This window comes from Heliangelus exortis, chromosome 2 (genome assembly GCF_036169615.1).
Source record: "Heliangelus exortis chromosome 2, bHelExo1.hap1, whole genome shotgun sequence".
Lineage (NCBI taxonomy): Eukaryota > Metazoa > Chordata > Aves > Apodiformes > Trochilidae > Heliangelus > Heliangelus exortis.
Genome location: NC_092423.1, coordinates 100,284,679 through 100,302,542, shown reverse-complemented (window position 1 = coordinate 100,302,542; position 17,864 = coordinate 100,284,679). Strand labels below are relative to the sequence as shown.

The window sequence follows — 17,864 nt, the reverse complement described above, 5'->3', positions numbered from 1 at the left end:
TGCTACAAATCTTGTAACTCTCTGTTTTCTCGAGCCAGGCATTTGTTTTTAGTGCCTGAAAGAGACAGTCTTTTAATGTATGTGGAAGGCAAAACTGCACATTGGAGTATCAGATATTAAAGTATTCCTTACTACTGTGAAATTAAGCACAAAAAGCAATTATTTTAACAATATTTAAATGAAAAAAATCTTTAGATGAGGAAATGACATAATGAAATATTATACAGTTTTGTTCCTCTTTCACCATTACAGGTTCACAGCTGTAGGAATAAGCTCACTGAGCAAGGTTTTATTTAAATTTGATAAAAATAGTCAGCATGCAGTGAGAATATGACCATCCTGCCTCAGCTGAACTGGCATTAGCAATGGTAGTCATAAGAAATCCGTTTGTTGTTTTTTTTTTAAAGTAGGAACACTCTTAGAAGTATGAGTAAAGTACAGAAACTCTGCAAGTTCATTTTAACCAGGCAACACATTTATTTTTTTCTTGGATTCTTCATGATCTGTGGAAGAAGTTATTTCATTACAGCACAGCAGCCATTTAGCTATCTAATAATTAAACTCTGAACAAAAAAAGTAAAATTAGAGTCTAACGTAGACTGCGGTCTCCGATAGGCTGCTATTACTTTGAATAAAACTTGAGTGAGAGTTTGGAAAATCCAGAAATCATAGAAATCAGAAAATCATAGAAATACAGGAAATAAAATTACAGGCAGCCACAAGAGGTCATTTTACATATCTGCAGCAAACCAGAATCAGCTGTATCTAAAACATAATTATGATGGAGTTGTCTAACATGTCACATAAAATCTTGTAAAAAAAGAAGTTAGGACCCACTCCCTTACAAGGACTCACAACAGCACTTAACATCAGGAAGGGAGATCTATTTGCACAATATGTAACCTTAATTTCTTTACTGATTGAGGTTCAGCTATTTGGTACTGTAACCTTCTTTATTCTTTTGTTATAATTAGAAGGCTTATTTGAGCAGTCTTTAAGGCCCTTTTGGTGCATTTTATGAATGAGGAGCTGTAATATCTACTAAAATAATGCCAGAGTTTGCCTGAATTGTGTCAGAGTTTTATTTTGAATTTTCAGTGTTTTATTGATGTTACTTTAGGTGGGTCATATAAAATCAATTTTCATTAAGTCAGGGGTTTTAATAAATTGCAGGAGTTTGAGGTGGGTAATACCTAGGTGTTTCTATGTGTAGTTTTATGTGTCTTAAAGTGATATGGAATAAAAATAGCAAAAAGAATGTCAATTCTCACTTCAAATAATAAGAATGCTGAAATTAACCACTACAAATTAAACTTTTACAGGAAAAAGGAGGGATGAATCATTTTTATTTTTAATGGATTTCTTATTTTTAAATTCTCATTACAGTTCATGGAAATTAGTAATTATATATAAGAAATCTGGATCAAGTTTTACTGTGAAATTATATTAACATTTCTAATGAAAACTCAAGATACTGTTTAAATCAAAGAAGGAACTGAGGATACAATATATATTCTGCATATATTACTTAACATTTTATCTCTTCCTCTAAATGAGAATCTGACCTAGGTGCAATATAATAACCTGAAAATTTCCAAATTAGCAATTACAATAGCTAAGCTTCAGGCTGAAATACAAGCTTTACCCACTTTCTGAAAAATTTGTCTTAAGCTGCCCTTATCATCTTTATGGATAATCTTATTCAGAACAAAGTGTAATTATAGTGAAGTCAGCTGAAAATGGGAGCTATGCCTTCTATTATTTGCTTGTCTGTTTTTTTACCTGATTGTTTTGTTTCTGTTATTGTTGCTGATCAAAACCAAGAGCAAGATTAATTCAAAAAATGACAGTGGTAAAGTCAGCATCTTGAAGGAATTAATGTAAGCCTGAACCCATCCTTTAGAGTTGTAATCTAGCTGCCTCTAAGACTCTGTAGCTATAAAAGTAATAACTCATACCAGTTATGGCTGAGTTACTGTGTTCCTTCATAGGATTTGGGATTTGAAGAGTGTAAGAGAGTAAGATAGCTTATCATAAAATGTCTGACAGTACATATATCAGAAAGGTTTACTGGGTAAAGATACAATCTCTGTCTGTCTGCTTAAGGCAGTTTATAACTTTCTTATTCTTTTGCAGATCACCTACAAAGCAGTCAGTTCCTTTGACCCAGAAATAGATTTATCCAATCAAAGTGGACGAGTCTCAAAGCCAGGAAATGAAACACACTATCTCTTTTTTGGACTGTATCCTGGCACTACCTACTCTTTCACCATCAGAGCCAGCACAGCTAAAGGTTTCGGACCTCCAATCACAAATCAGTTCACCACTAAGATATCAGGTACTTGGTTAAAGATTTTATTTTTTTTTTCTTGTGATAGTGACATGGGTAATACTTTTACTGTTTACTTCTTTAGGATTTAACGAGTAGCAAATTGAAAAATAAAATGCTTGTTCATCCCTGAAGATGTTAAAGTGACATACATTAACGTATCTGGAAAACTTCCAAGTGCTTAAATATCAGCTTGCACTTTTAAATTCATATTCATAACTGTAACTTACCACCCAAGCAACCCTATGAATTATCTGCCTGCAGTCAGTGCCAGCTGCTGTTGCAACATTTAGCATACTGGTTTTTGGACATGAGGATGAGGGTTCCATTCAAAGCTTAGTCAGCCTTGACATGATTCTAAATTAGTACAGTAACAGTGCTGGAAAATCTCTTTAATGAGCCATGAACAATTGAGAGTGGAGCAGAAATACTGTCAAGCACTCGCTTAGAAAGTGTAACAAACTGCCAGGCTATGTATGTTCTTAGCAGGCGTGGGGACTGAAGTGGATATGAAGTTGTATTAGACAAGAACATCAGGACTCGTGGTTTCAGATAACAGCAGCATGTCTCTGTCACTTCTGCAGATCCATGAACAATACTTGAAACCCCTCCCAGAGGCAGAGGAACACTTCATTTCTCTGGCTGATAGGATGCAATGCTACTACATACGCTAAAATGCTTGTGTAACTGATAACAAAATGCTTCACAAAGTTACAGTTGAAATCCCTTTCCTCTACATTATTCTGGGGAGTTAAACTGGCAGTTGAACTATTGCCCCTGATAGTGTTTACAGAAAATAACCTCATCTTTTTGTGGTCAACTTTGCTTTTGAGAAAGGAAAAGGAAGGAATTTGGGTACAAAATCAGCCTTTTTCACTCTCCTTTGTGCTTTTCACTATCACTCATTTTCTGTCTTCACTGGAATGAAAATCAGTAACAAATATTAATCAGAAATAGATTTCTTTTTTTTTTCTTACTCAATGGAAAGGCAGTTAATTCAAGGTGGAAATTGTTGACACTAAAGGTAGTTGTAGAGAAAAAAAATATGTTAATTTTCAATTTAGAAAAATTATTCTTTGTAGAAAGTCTCACAGTGGTCAGTAACAATGGGATTCATTTTCCATCCCCTTTCCTATACTGAACAGAAACTTTCTCTGATAGTCACAGGAAGACTACATATAAACTAGGATGGCAGTCAGTCCTTATTAGAATAACAAAGGAAGGAGACTACTGAGAGTAGAGGTGAATCTGGCATTTGGGAATACTGCTGGATCTTAAATTGTTGTTCTTTCTAAATTGTCTATGTCACCAACTTAAAATCAGTAGTGTGAACAGACATTGCAGGCACTGTTGGGAATGAGACCTCCAAGCTGCCACACAGCCTGGTTCTACAAGCTGTCCAGTCTGCACCCTGCTTTCTCACTACTTCTTGTTTGTTACTGTACTAATTGAGCAATAGTTATGACTTGTCTTTGTAGTGAAAGACTGCAGTGAAAGATGGATTTTAAATGGATCAGAATGTGTGCATTTCTTAGTATGCTTGAAAAATTAACTCAAATTTTAGCTTTGAAATATGGTACACACTTTGCAGTGCTCTTGGCCTGTGATCCCAATGTCTGACTGGAAAGCTGCGAGGCTCTTTTTGTGGTCAGTGCTCTCCATGCTGGAGACATGTGAAACAAAACATCTGTAGATAAAAGGTTTCACTGTCTTTTAGAACAGTTGAGGTGGCAACAGTGGATTCTGACCGATTTCTGAAATAACTCATTGCATTTTTATTTCTCTGCGTTTTCATATAAATAAAATGCCCTTAATTTCTCATCGTAAGTGTTTGAGTAGTACTGTTCGGCACTGCGAATAGTTGCCAGGTTTCATTCTGCAGTCGTGTGATTGGCACTGATGGATGAAGTGATCTGTATGTAAATATGTATTACCAAAACCAGAGCTTGTAGCAGTGTGTGCTGTCGAAATTGATGGGCACTCTATTAGAAGACTGTTTTCTGTTCCATATAACTTTGTGAAAAGTCAGCTGGGCAGGCTGAAATTTTCTGTGCTGTCTTTCATGCTAAGAAGAATTTTGTCCATTTCAGGAATATAGCTGACATAATGAAAAATTCTCGTGACCTATACATTGCTTCAGTGCTTTCCAACAAGGATATAAATATTTAGCATGAAGAGAGACACTACTCTGAAAATCTGCCCAGATTTGGGCAACTTGTAAATGTTGCAGTTTGCACACAGATGATGGTAACTTGGTGGAACTGAGCAGGAAATGTCAATGTAGACACCATACTCATGAAGGAGATTTAAGTTCTCCAAGCTTTTAGAGCCTTGCCTGTGTGTTCATGAATGGAGTGTGGCCCAACACTGAGAATCTCTAAGGACCTTACCTTTTAGTACATATAAGCTTTCTGCTGCTGAAGACCATCTGCAAAAACTAAAAAGAAAGAGTATTTCCTGTTTTCTCTGTTTCTCTGTTTACTAATAAGCTCCTTCTTTACATGTGAGTGTTGTGGTAGAGGAAGAGTCCTAACCAAGGCAGGAGAAAAGTGTAAGAATAGATAATATCCAAGTATCTGTGGAGAAGAGAAAAAGTAGCCAGGGCTAGAAAGTGGGACTGGGAGAACCACAACTCATATCCTGGGCAGGAGGAGATTTTTCAGGAGTGGGTAGAGATTAAGGTTAATGAAAAGTTCAAGTAGGGTCTGGGGGTCACAAATTAGGAAGACTGCAAGACTTGTTAAGATGTGGGTAGGACACCAAAGACAAGAATTGACAGTGATCAAAAGAAATCCAGAGTTCACAAAGCTTTTTGGAGACACAGTTACTCTGTGATGCCTTTATTTTCAGGATGGTCACCTTGAGAATGACTCATTATGTGAACCAGTTCTGGATATTTAAAACTGCAGAATGGGAATATGTGAAAATTCTGTCTGAATCTTTAAAGTACTGTGGAATATTATGCCTTTAGGCTTCTCAAAGTGGGTACCCAAATTACTTAAAATTATTAGTCTAAATGTTTTGCCTTACACCAAGGATTGTAAACAGAATAAAACCCTCTCAGCTTACATGAAGGTTTTTGAAGATTAGTTTTTTCATTTGCAAAGCATTTCAAATATCAATGTGACTATCAATGAAGATGTTGTTAATGTTTCCAGAGCGTTCTGAAGAGCTGTGTACAAAAGGTTACTTGGGTAAATAAGGCAATATGGATAAAGGAGACATAATTTCATGTACCTTGCAAGTAACTGCATCTACTACTAGAAATGAGAAAAGGATTGGAAAATACACTTCAAAGAAAGACTCACGTTGTTGAAGCTGTTTAATTTGCTAGAAGAGCCTAGAGGTTGATATTATCTGTGTGTGTGTATGTATATGTATGTATATATACACATATATATATAACAGACTGAGTATCTACATCAGCATAGTACACAAAGTATCCAGTGGCTGGAAGATGAAGTTAAACAAATTGAGATGCCAAATAGGTCTCCACATTCATCATGAAATATAATTAGCCATTGGAAATAAAAGGTCTTCTCCCCCACCAAATGTATTTTCATTTGAAGCAGGAATTGTTTTAGGGAAGTTCACTGCCCTACATTATTCCTGGGGTTAAAAAAGATTATGGTAATGACCACTTTTTGCTTCTTTAGCATTTATGTCTGTTAAGTGTGTATCATCATTAACAACTGGATAACAAGAATACAAGAGATTGCTAAACAACTGATTAACTGAGCCACTTTCCATCCAATACAACGATTAGAATGCAACTAGGTGAGAGCCCTGAAAAAAGTATCAAAAGTAAAAGACAATAACTGAGGCATTGTTTGTTTTAATCATAACTGTAATTTGTTAATGAAGATACAGTTTGCCAAATTACTGTTGAGTGTGTCTTCAGAATAAGCTCTCATGGTAGTAGTCCTGCTTCATTATTGTAATTTATGTCCGTGGTGGACAATTAACCCAGGACATTTACAGCACTTAGTTAGAACTCCAGGAATGACAAATTCTCAGAGTGCATCCTAATACCACTAACAGTGAGAAAGCTGGTCTGAGTTTTAAAAGGATTGTCACTTCAGCGTGCACATATGCAGATGCTTGAGAGAACTTCATTTCCAAGCCATGGATACTCAATACTTTTTGCAAACCTATTCCTACTAATGTCTGTTTCTCATCTTGTCATTGTCAGCGAGATGAGATTTCTTTGTTTATTATTTTTTTGTCTGTTTTGCTTTGTTTTCTCTGAAGTTATTTAGCAGTTTACTCACACTTGTGTTGTAAAGGAAAGCATCTTAGACCTATTATATGTGAAGACATGTTTATAATTACCTATTCAAATAAAGACACAGATCCTGAAACAAGAAATACAGAAATAATGATTTTATTTTTTTTTTTGCTTCTTTTCTTATTCTAGCACCCTCTATGCCACCGTATGAACTTGAAACACCTTTGAATCAAACTGACAGCACTGTGACAGTGTTGCTGAAACCTGCGCAGAGCAGAGGCGCTCCTGTCAGGTACCGAGGAAACAATCTTTATAAAATTAAAACCAAATCGATTAATTTCTTGAACATGTTTTCTGGGGATTTTCTACACAGCAATCAGTGTCTAAATTCATGTCTATATTAGCTCTAATTAAATTAAATAACTGAAGAAAATGGAAGTGCTTTGATGTTGAGTGTTCGGGTATTGTTTAAAGGATTTGATCCAGATGCAAGTGGCTTGTTCTTTGAAGATAAGGAACAAAGCCATAGTTCTGTTGTGTGGGTGGCTTCTTTAAGGTAATTGCTTACTGCAGTGTTATAAGTTCAAGGATATATCACATTTTTTATGCTGAGCTTCTGTCTTTAGTATTTACTCTTCTTGTTTACTTCAGAAATTTAAGATTATCAACTCTTAGTAAGTTAGCCAATTCAAACAGTAAGTACTTTAACACTCCTACAGTATTTACATATAATTTACCATCATAACTTGGTAAAACAGTAGCTCCAATTCTTTAATGTTATGTTGTACCCAATAATGATTTTCCGGTTTGCAGAGATGAATTTCAATGCCACATACAGGGTCCTGTGCAACTTCTTTATTGAATAAAATAGAAGTCAGCTTTTCAGTGAAGAAATACACGACTGGTTAGATTATTCAGAATTAGAGGCAGTAATGAGCTCAATACTTTAACTAAATGAAAATATGGATGAGTGAAATGTAGACTCTTCAGAGCTTTGGGATGTCTTTTCTTTTTGCTAGTTCTGTCATCAAAAATGATTCATTCTTTTGTTAGTGTTGGAAGAGTTTCCACCTACAGTGAATTAATATAAATTGTTTTGATCATGACGCTGAGGTTTTTGGTAATTTTTTGTTTGTTTGGGAAATAAAGATCTGGTGTACTCAAATATAAGTGAAAGAAAATAAAATTTCTCTGGGATTCTTCAGAATATTTCATGTTTCATAAAGTTAGGAGGTTTTTTAACTATGCAACGTAATCATTGTCTGTATGTTGGTCTGCATTTTGTAAATGCCATTGTGTTGCCCAGACAACTTTCTAAAAAGAGATGTAACACATTGGGGAAATTGGAACCAGTTGAGAAAAAAACAGAAAGCAATTAAAGTAGAGTTAATGAAGCTGTTTGATCTAGCAGATTAGATTAGAAGCACAATAATTTGATGTTTGTCTTTATCTCACAAAGCTATAGTGTAGTCCTGAATATAAGCATCTGGATGAAAATCATATCAATTGGAGGGATTGTTGTTTAAACACAAACATATTAGGCCATTAATAAAACAGTTTCATTCCTTTTATCTACTTCATGAACTAAGGATGATTGACTTCTGCAGCAGCAGGGACACATCAGAAACTCCACTGACAATAGAAAGGAGCTAGTTAGGAGATTAAAGTGTGCCAAATAAGGGAGGTGTGGTTAGGAAAATAAGAGGAGATATTTAAAGTAACACGAAGCTCATAGAACTGATAGATGAGCACACAACAGCAAAAGGTCTTTTGCCACACGTCTTAAAATGAATGCTGACAGCAAACTCATTGTGTAAATACTGTGTGAAGCAGAGTAAAAATTAAAGCAAGAATTTCCTAATACTTTTAACATTTTATTGTGCATTACATTCTTGAGGACACTGACTTTGCATAGCTTGCAGAACACGTTCGGTGTATGGATTTTATAATCTTAATTTATATTCATTGGGTATTAAAAGTGTAGTCATACGTCGTTTATGTACCCCACTAAGCAAGATGCCTTGTCTATTGATTCTGCTACTACTGCTGCCTTGGTTAATGCAGATTTTTGAAACTGCACTTAACTTGCAGTGTAAATGATTGTTGTTGTTTTATCGATTGACACATCAGCCGTGTCACATAAAACTTGTTAATGCCTGAGATGGATAAAGAGAGCACAAATTCTTCCATTCAAGTCAACAAAGCTAATACCTGGAGTCGTTCAGAATTCCAACTTTTTTTCTGTGATTAAATTCTTCTTTGCTTTTTAAATATAAAAAATCCTGTTACCTTGGACCTTATTCAGAATCTGCACACAGCCACAACAGCATAAAAGGAGAGAAAGGGCAATGTTGATTGTTTAAATGTTGATTCAAAAGGTAGACTTTATAGAAGTGTTCAGGAAGCTCTGTTTACAAGGATAAAGTACACATTAATCATGAAGGCCAAATGGCATTCCAGGTTCTTTTAGAATTCATAACACTGGACATGATTAAAATATATATTGTCAGAGTTTTAATACAACAAGTACTGCTTTCTTTGTCTTCAATTTCAGATCCAGCATGTTTATGGTTGTTGCTGTGTTTATTTCAAGGAGATTATTTTGGAATTATATATGTTTAAAGCAGTAATGCATTCGTTTATCATGAATGCATGCATTTCTTTAACAGCTGGCTAAGCTGTTTTGGTTTTTAGAATGAATACAGTTTGCAAGGTTTTGGGGTTTTTTTTAATTTAAGATTATGGAAATCATGTAATTATATATATTATTGTGGATATTATCTCTTTTTTTTTTTTTTTTTTTTTTTCAAGGAGATGTTTGTAAGAGTCAGTAAAGTTTTAAAAAATTTGCAAAAAAAGCCAAAAATGCAAATATTTTTTTCTGTTAGGACTCCTCAACATCTATTGAGGGACTCACCCTTCTAAGACAATATCATCTATACCTTCTATTTCTTCAAGGCAAATTAGCCTAGAGTTTAAAAGATGCTAGGGTCAAATTGTCTGCAGATACATGGTCAGTTTCACTTACTCCAACTAAGGAATGCTAATTTATTGCAGAGATCTGGTTCATGCACAGGAGTTAAAAATGTAATGCTCGGTGACTCCATGTCTTTAGTGTTACTTATAATTTGTGTGTGTTAGAAAGAGCTTTAGATTTTTTGCAGCATTTCATTATAAAAGGTTCTTGTGACCTTCTCTGAAAAAGTTTTTCTGAAGCTTTTAGCTTCAGCAGGGAGTAGCAAATTTTCTTTGTCACACAGATTTCCATTTAGTCTTGCCATGATAAAGGTTGAGTGTTTCCACTCCTATTATCTCACTTAGTAATCAGCAAAATGCTGTCACTGTACCACCCTTCTCCTGCAATTCTGTGCCACATCCTCAAAAAGCCTTAAGTGTAAACATCACAAAAATTTTTGCCCAGATAACTCTGGAATACCTGGAGATAGCAAGCACTCTGGGAGCAGTAGACTGAGGAACTGAGCAGGAAGGATAAGAGAGAAGGCAAGACCATCCAGGCTCTTTCCTTCCTCCTAGAGTCTTTCCCAGATTACAGAGCTTGGCTCAGCTGGATTTGCCCCATCAAACCCTTCTAATAACTTAATGGCCCAGCCAGACAACTTTTCTGCTCTTACTGACACCACAGACAGATGGTATTTTCCTCTTTCAGCCCAAAGTGAGAGGAAGGCCAAGAGTGCCAGCTAGCAACACCCTGTCGTTGCAATACTTGGCATTTAGGATGCCAGAGTACTTCCCACACCATGGGTGTGGGATCAGTCCTCCAGCACCTGGCACTGCAAAGCCCAGACAGAATGAGAGGGAGAGAGAGAGCAGTGCAGGGATCACTCAGTAGTATAATTTAAAAGTACCTTAAAATAACAATCAGGAGGAAGCAAATAAACTTTGCATTATGTGAGCTGAAAGCTGAAAGTATGCTGGAGTGAGGACAGTTTGGGTACTTTCAGTGCATCCCTTTTATCAGCTAAGTGCCCAGCTTCTTCAATGTGCAAGAGTGGTAGGCTAAATAAGAACAACCTGACTGGTTTCTGATGCAAACATATTTTTAATTTGTGCTTAATTTTAAAACATTTAATCTCATCCATGAAGAAGTAACATAAATTATATTTCAGCCCAAAATGCCATACTAAGTTGTTAAGTGTTTTGAAGTACAGCTGAAAATTAACACAGAAATTTCAAACTACATCTTATCTGAAGTTTTAAGCACTCCTTTCTACTACTTCGTCTGGTAAATGCTTTATGACATGTTCAGATTGTCTAAATTCCAAAGAGATTTACATTTCTTACTGATGTAATCTAGAACTTCAAAGGAACACTGTAAGTACTGGGTTCCTCTTCATGGCTAGTCTTAAAGCCATCTCCACATAGTCCCTGAGAACAGCAAGATTCACAGGAAGATGCATGGTGTAAAGAAAACTCTTGTCAACCCATATTCAAGGCGTATGTCATTCAGTATATGGTTTTGCCAATACTTATAGTATAGTGATTCTTAAATTAATAACAAAGAACATCCAATTCCTACCCATTGACTAGCAGTAGGAAGGAGTAATTAAACTTGAAAATCAAAGACTCATTTGTAATGCAGTGGTTCCCCTTTGGAACCACCATGCACTGCAAATGAAGCAGGTGGCACAGTTGCCTTCCCCTCCCTGCCACACACATTGCAAGAGAGGAGGATGTGTCTCAGGGCCACATCTCTTTCCTTCAGGATAACTGGTGCCATGAGTATCTGCCCTCTTTGTGTCCAGCAATCCATTCTACTTTGTTGCTGGGTCTGTTCGCTCTCTCACAGGATGGCAGCAGGAGTTTGTACCCCTCATGCCACGTCAGGTAAGCCAGGAAATCCTGTTCAGACTCTTCCATACGAAGAAATGGGATCATCTGAAGCCTGAAAGACCTTTTGCAGAACTCTCCGATCTGGCTCATAATGTTCCAGAGAAGCTGCTACACTCCTTTATTCTTGAAACTTCACAAAAATACTCATCTGGTCAGCAGATCAGCAAATTAAATTGTTTCACTGGCAACCAAGAATCAAATAATAAATAAATAAATGCAAGCCTAGCCAGCCTCAGTAGTGGACACAACTGGAACTCAGAAAGCATCAGGGCTTCAAGAATTCTGAACTCAAAAGTTTCAGGATATTTTCCATAATCTTGAAGAGACCATAGGGCATTGATGTTGCTATTGTGGCTACATGGCAGCCACAGGACTTGGCCTCGAAGTTGCAGTCCACTTCTCAGAGAAGAGGTACTGACATCTCAGTCTGAGGTTTTATATTCAATGGAAAGACTGCAGCAATAAGTTCCATGCATGAACTATGGAGGCAGACATCATGAGTATGATTATAAATTCAGTGAATAAATGAGTTTTGAAATGGCAGAATGCTGATTTGCACAATAAGAGATAGGTTAGCATTCTGTGTGGGCAAAAACGTGGCAACAGCACACACAATGAAAGCACTGCAAAATCTTATTTTTAGCTCTGTCCTCTCACAATTCCTACCTATCACATTATGTAATGCTAGCATGTTATTGTAATTTCCTTGTACTCTCAGTAATGAGTAAAAATAAAATCTCAGGATGAGGAGAGAAATATCAAAATTGTGCATTAACCAGGGGAAATTTGCAAAGTGTCCTAATAAACTGGAAAATGAACTTTGGCCTTTCAAGAGCTCACTGATAAAACAGTCTAGATATTTGGTGGATTTATGATAAAGAAATGATTATGTTGAAATAATGTTAGTGTAAGTGTTCAATTGACATTTCTAACTCACTAATATTCTGAAATGTCATATTTAAAATATAGCCTTTTGAAATGCTATGAGACCACAAGGTCTGAAGAGCATGAAGCAATCTTACTCTCCATTCTTTAATTTGGTTGCCACAAGCATCCTTTCTGTTGTACATATAGACTTGAATTGTATGCTGCAGGGTCAGCTCTTGCCAGTAAACTGTATTTCCAAATCATAGTTTTACAGTCTGTAAGGAAACAGTAAACTTGTTTGAGGATGCCTGTGATACAGAAGAGACAAGGTTTTATTAATGCCCATAATTGTCACTTCTTTATAGCAACAAATATTATTTAAAAAAGATGGGTCAATTTCAGTTTCATTGAGGGAACAGTACAGTAATTGCTTATGCTGTAAAAATACTGTAATTCTTTTTTCTTATGCAGTAGAACTTGTCCTTGGATTTTTACTGTGACTTAAGGCAGAATTTGCGGTGCATGTTGCCTGGGCATGCGTGATGCAGCTTGACATGTCCTGCTGGCTGCTCAGAATTTTCCATGGTCCTTTTACTGTGATTTCTCACATAGTCCCTGGGAAAAAGGAGCACTGATTCTTGATTTCTTTTAAGTATTAGCTTAAGTCACTGAGAACCCAGCACAAAATGCTATTTTTCATTTAGCAATGTGATTAATAAAAATTCATCTATGATATATAAAGCAAGCGAGAGCACTTCCAGAATGAAAGAGAGCATATTTTATCTCTGGGGAGATTTTTTTCACTTTTATAACTCACCAGTTCTTTCTCACAGGTTTTAGTTCTGATTAGCAGCTTAAAAAATTGCTGCACTGTTACCAGGCTCTGCCTTTTTTAAAAAATCATTTTTCTACATGCTGGACTTAAGTAGGATGCAGTAGAGACCATATCTTGGAATAATTTCTAATGATAGTCATGTCAGTATTGCTTGCCTCTCATTCTGACAGTGTGATTGTCTAGTTTAGCTAGGCTAGATCTCTGCTAGCATCCTATGGGCTACTGAGTTTTCCCAACCATTCTGATGAAATCTGCTGAAATCCAGCAGCAATTTGACTGGTGAATCACAGACTTTTGGAATTCACCCCTTTTTTTACTGACTCTGGACTGCCAACTTCAATCAACATTGATAAAACAGGTTTTTCTTAAATCTGCTTACTAAAATGAGCAGCTGGGTCTCTGAGCATGCAAGGAACAGAACGGCATCATTTTTCCATGATCTCTTTCCAAGGAATAACTGCTCAGCACTTAGCTTAGCCTACCTCAGTTCAGACTTCAGGCATGCACATTTACTAGTGACTGTTTGATGTCCTATTACACATATAGCTTAGATGAATTTTAGGCATCTCAGTGTTGGCAAGACTGAGCCACCAGCCTGTTCTCAACTATTGCTCTTTTTTTAGTAAACCAGTAAAAACCTCTAGATAAGAGCATGAAGTCTCTAAAGCTCCTCCTGAGCAAGAGATCTGAAATCCTTGTTCCTTTCTCACAGGATTTCTAATGTGTTCTATTTTAGATGGTCACTGAGTAGAAATGGATGGAATAAGGAGAGTCTCCATTTCGTTAGGCAAGTCCCTTCATGAATTCTCTCCTTCTGGTTCTCTGATTCTTCTGGTATTTCCGTCTGCAAGCTAGGCCACCCTCAGCAGCAAACCACAGTAATGATGCTCAGATGGCTGGAGGGTGGGAGCAGCATGGTGAAAGCCTCTCAGGTTGAAAGCAGTTTTGAACCCTCACATCCAGTTTCTGACAACATGCTCTAGTTCTTAGGTTACTGTGTAAAAAGCTGGCATGACTTCACATCTCATGAAACAGCTCAGACATTTGTATCCTAAGCAGATATCAACCTACAGTAGCAGCTGTACTGTACAACCAACAGTAAAGCCCCTTCCGGGTCTTTGAATTTTAAGTAACTACTTCTGGCTGAGTTTAGGTTGTTCCGTGGTTATGGATAACTTGAATACCCCACAGAGACAATATGAGAGGTACAATCTCACCTTCATCTCAGAGTAGCCCTCTGGAGTTGTTAAAAGACACGTTTCTCTCTCCCATTGAGTGAGAGTTATGATCATCACTGGAAAATACTGCATTGCATGATTTTTAAAAGCATACTCAGCCTATACCTGCCTGAGTTCAAACACAGAACAACCAGAGCGCTCCTTGAAATGTAAGATGCTGTTGCCCTGTGTTTGCTGAAGAATGCCTGGGATTTGTTTTCATTTTATTGTGTGCTGTGAAAATCCAATTGAAGGAGGAGTGTGTGAGTCAGCAGTTGTTGAACAGGATTACGTGGGGGTGCACTTTCTGGATGTCATTTCCTGACGATGTGTATCACAGTAGCGTTACATTAGTCTGTAGCCACAGTGCTCAGTGACCCATTCTGAATTCCTGTAAAACTGTGGTTAAGAAATTGTCAGGCACCTATAACCCATTGCTGTCTCTGGAGGTTTTCACTGCTGATCGTACTGTGTATTATGCATGTACACTTCCAGTATCATTAATGTGAAATTAGATTTTCCTGTGGCTTTCAGCTCACTGAATTTTTTATTTTTATTTTTTTTTTTTTTTTTTGTGGAAGTTTGAACACTGACCAGTATTTTTCCTCTTGAGTGATGGATACCAAGGTGGGATCTCCTAAGTGAAAAGTATGGAGTTGCTTTAACTGACAGTTCACACATTTGACTAAATAAATACTCCAAGTCAGTCCTGAAGGTCATATTGGAAGCCATAGCTGCTTGGACCCTGTTAGTACTGAAGCCTTGGCAATGTTGCACATCAATCTTTCTATGCTTTAGCTGTGTCATATACTTTATATTTTTTTGTGGTTCTTGAGATGCAGTAGCTTTTATCTCTTGAGTATTTAAATTAACTATGTTTGTCAGTGGCTTACAAGAACTTTGAATCAGTGGCTCTAAACTAAGTACCTGATTCTTGTGCTGCTTTGTGAAGTACTGAATTATCAACGGAGAGGTGATTCAATAATGTGCTGCATGTTTTCTTTATAGGCATCAAATATAAATATAACACATTAGAGTCCATTTGGCAGTAAAAGTCGATCCTGTCTGCATCATTGGATTGGAATGCTGCACAGAAAATAGTGAATAGCCTTCAGGATTAACCTTCTACAAATAGGATGAGATGCATAGTTTGCATTTTGTAAGCTAACTACAAGGATGCAGGTTGTGAGATAGAGGCTATTTTTGGAAATAACAGAGAAGCAACTGTGTATTGATGGCTTGTGGTATGGCCGGGAGTCATCAAAATATGGCATGACTGTGAAATAGGCAAATTGACTTTACCCAGCAGGTGGGGTTTCCAGCAAAGGTGAAAAGCTTTAAATGCCATTGTATGAGACACTGTCAGGACCTCATGTACCTAGTTCTGATCTGCCAAGAAATACTACTTTACTAGTACCACAGCAGCAGTGTATTACAATACAGAATACAATACAGTGTATTCTGTATGGCAGAAATGGTCAGGGAACTGGCAAACCCGTGTAATAGGTGGACCATGAGAATTAGACTTGTTTCAGCTAGCCAGTTAAGGCCAAAAGAAGACATGATTGCTTTCTGAAATTACATCAGAGGAATAAACTTCAGAGAGGGAACAATTTCAGTTCAGCAAGCATGTAAATAAACTGCTCAAATATAAAGTCTCTACCCAGTGGTGAACTGAAGCTCTGAAACAGTTACAGGTATTAATGTCAGGAAGGGCATTCTAGGTGAATTTATAGAAATTATTATGAGATGTGTGTGGTATTGTGTGAGAGTCACACGACACTGTACTGCCAACAGTCCCTTTTCAGTTTTCTTTGCACGACAGCCCCTAAAAATCCACAAGCCTTCTGTTAAGATTCTTACAGAGAGTAGTTTTCTTCATCGGGAAGCCAAAAGCCAGCAGGGTTTTTCTCATGATTTAGGTTGCAATACAGAAGTAACCTGTACCATTTTAATTGCCTTTTCCATAGATTATTTGACAATGATGCATTTTTGTACTGCTTTTGCCCTTCGTATTTTGTCTTTGAGCAGGCTTACACAAGCCCTTCATTCACTAGGAAATGGTAAATGGCTGCAATAACAAAGATTCTGTCACTACTAAATAAATATATGGCAGGAGGAGTGTGGTTTCCAGGACAAGGTTATTTGGAGGAATTCCTAACTCTCAGTTTAAATAGTCTTTGATTGACCCATTCTATGTGTACAAAAGCATTTTGATCATATATCACAAGCAAACAAGTAAATGCTTTTATTTGATATTAAGTTGTATTAAAAGAGAGGAAAGAGAAATGTTACATGGAAAGAGAAAGAAAAGCTATAGATTTGTTCTGAGTGAAACACTGTCATTTCCCGTTCTGGATGCTGCAAAAGTATTCATTTTACTGAACATAAAACATAAAAACTTCTGTTCATGTAAGCCAGAAAGGAAATTACTGGCATTTGCAACAAGCATCATGACTCTAAAGCATTGCTAAGTAAAAGCTAATCTGCTCAACTGGATTACATTAAATGACATAAAGAAACATTAGAGTCACTTACTGGGTTCTACAACTGAAAGCAACTTTTTAGTCAGGAGTAGTATAAATGCCTCAGCCTAAAATGGTCTCAGAGAGAGCAGTAGGATAGATGTCTTAAAGCATTATAAAAATGTTGGATTTAGGGAGAAATTACCATGGGGAGATCAGACAAAGGCGAATGAATTAACCATGTTCTCACATCTAGAGTTGAAGCTGTTTTCAAGATTAATCTCATCGGGTAGTAGAAGCATAAGGCCAAAATCTCATCTGTATTTAACAGTTGTGCTAATCCTGAACTGTATAGAATCTTTTATCTATGGCCAGATTTCCTGTGGGAAGAGCTGTATAATGTCATGCTGCCAAGATTTCTATGCCACCTAATCCTACCAGAGTCATTCCCAGTGCAGGGAGGAGGGATATTCATGCCTTCACTGATGGAATAGAAGGTCAGCCTTGTATTTATCCACGGAAGTCCTGAGAAACTGGGGACAATGCCAGAAAAACTGTCTGGTTTTCTATATCTGCCTGCATCATCCTACGTTGCTGATTAGAGTGCCCTGCAGAGCATTTTTGCAGAGAAGGATGAAAATGAACACAGACAGTAATATCTATTTCCAAATTGCTGGTCCAGGACCCACTGCATTTAAGTTATCCCAGGGGATGATAATTGTGTCGTGGTTATTTTTGCTATGATGCTGCTCCCCCACATCAGAGTCAGTAGGAGGAAATGTGTCTGTGGCTTAGGTTGCTTAAGTGACAATGTGAGGCTTTCCAGTTCCAACTGAAGCAAAGGCATGTGCTGCTTTCCTCCAAGTCTCCCATGAAAGCATAGCATCTGATAGAGGAGAAAGCAGACAAATGTGACAATCCCTTAAACCACCACAGTGGATCTGCTCAAACTGGTTCCTCCGTGCTCACACGTTGTATCCCCTGGCTGAATATATTAAAAACTTCATGCCCTCCATGAGGGCTTTAATAAGCAGGAAACAGTTTTCAAGCTTTGAATCAAAAAACCTGTTGA

General features: G+C 37.1%; 1 protein-coding gene across 12 annotated transcripts in view; it reads left to right on the top strand.

The window, feature by feature from the left end:
* The window catches only part of PTPRM (protein tyrosine phosphatase receptor type M), a 470,301-nt gene that overhangs the window by 256,808 nt on the left and 195,629 nt on the right, over positions 1-17,864 (top strand). For all 12 annotated transcript variants that reach the window (XM_071737183.1, XM_071737189.1, XM_071737191.1 and 9 more), the window contains exons 10-11: positions 2,137-2,338; positions 6,747-6,849. In XM_071737183.1, coding sequence (XP_071593284.1) covers positions 2,137-2,338; positions 6,747-6,849 — 305 coding nt within the window. The remainder of the gene's footprint in view (positions 1-2,136; positions 2,339-6,746; positions 6,850-17,864) is intronic.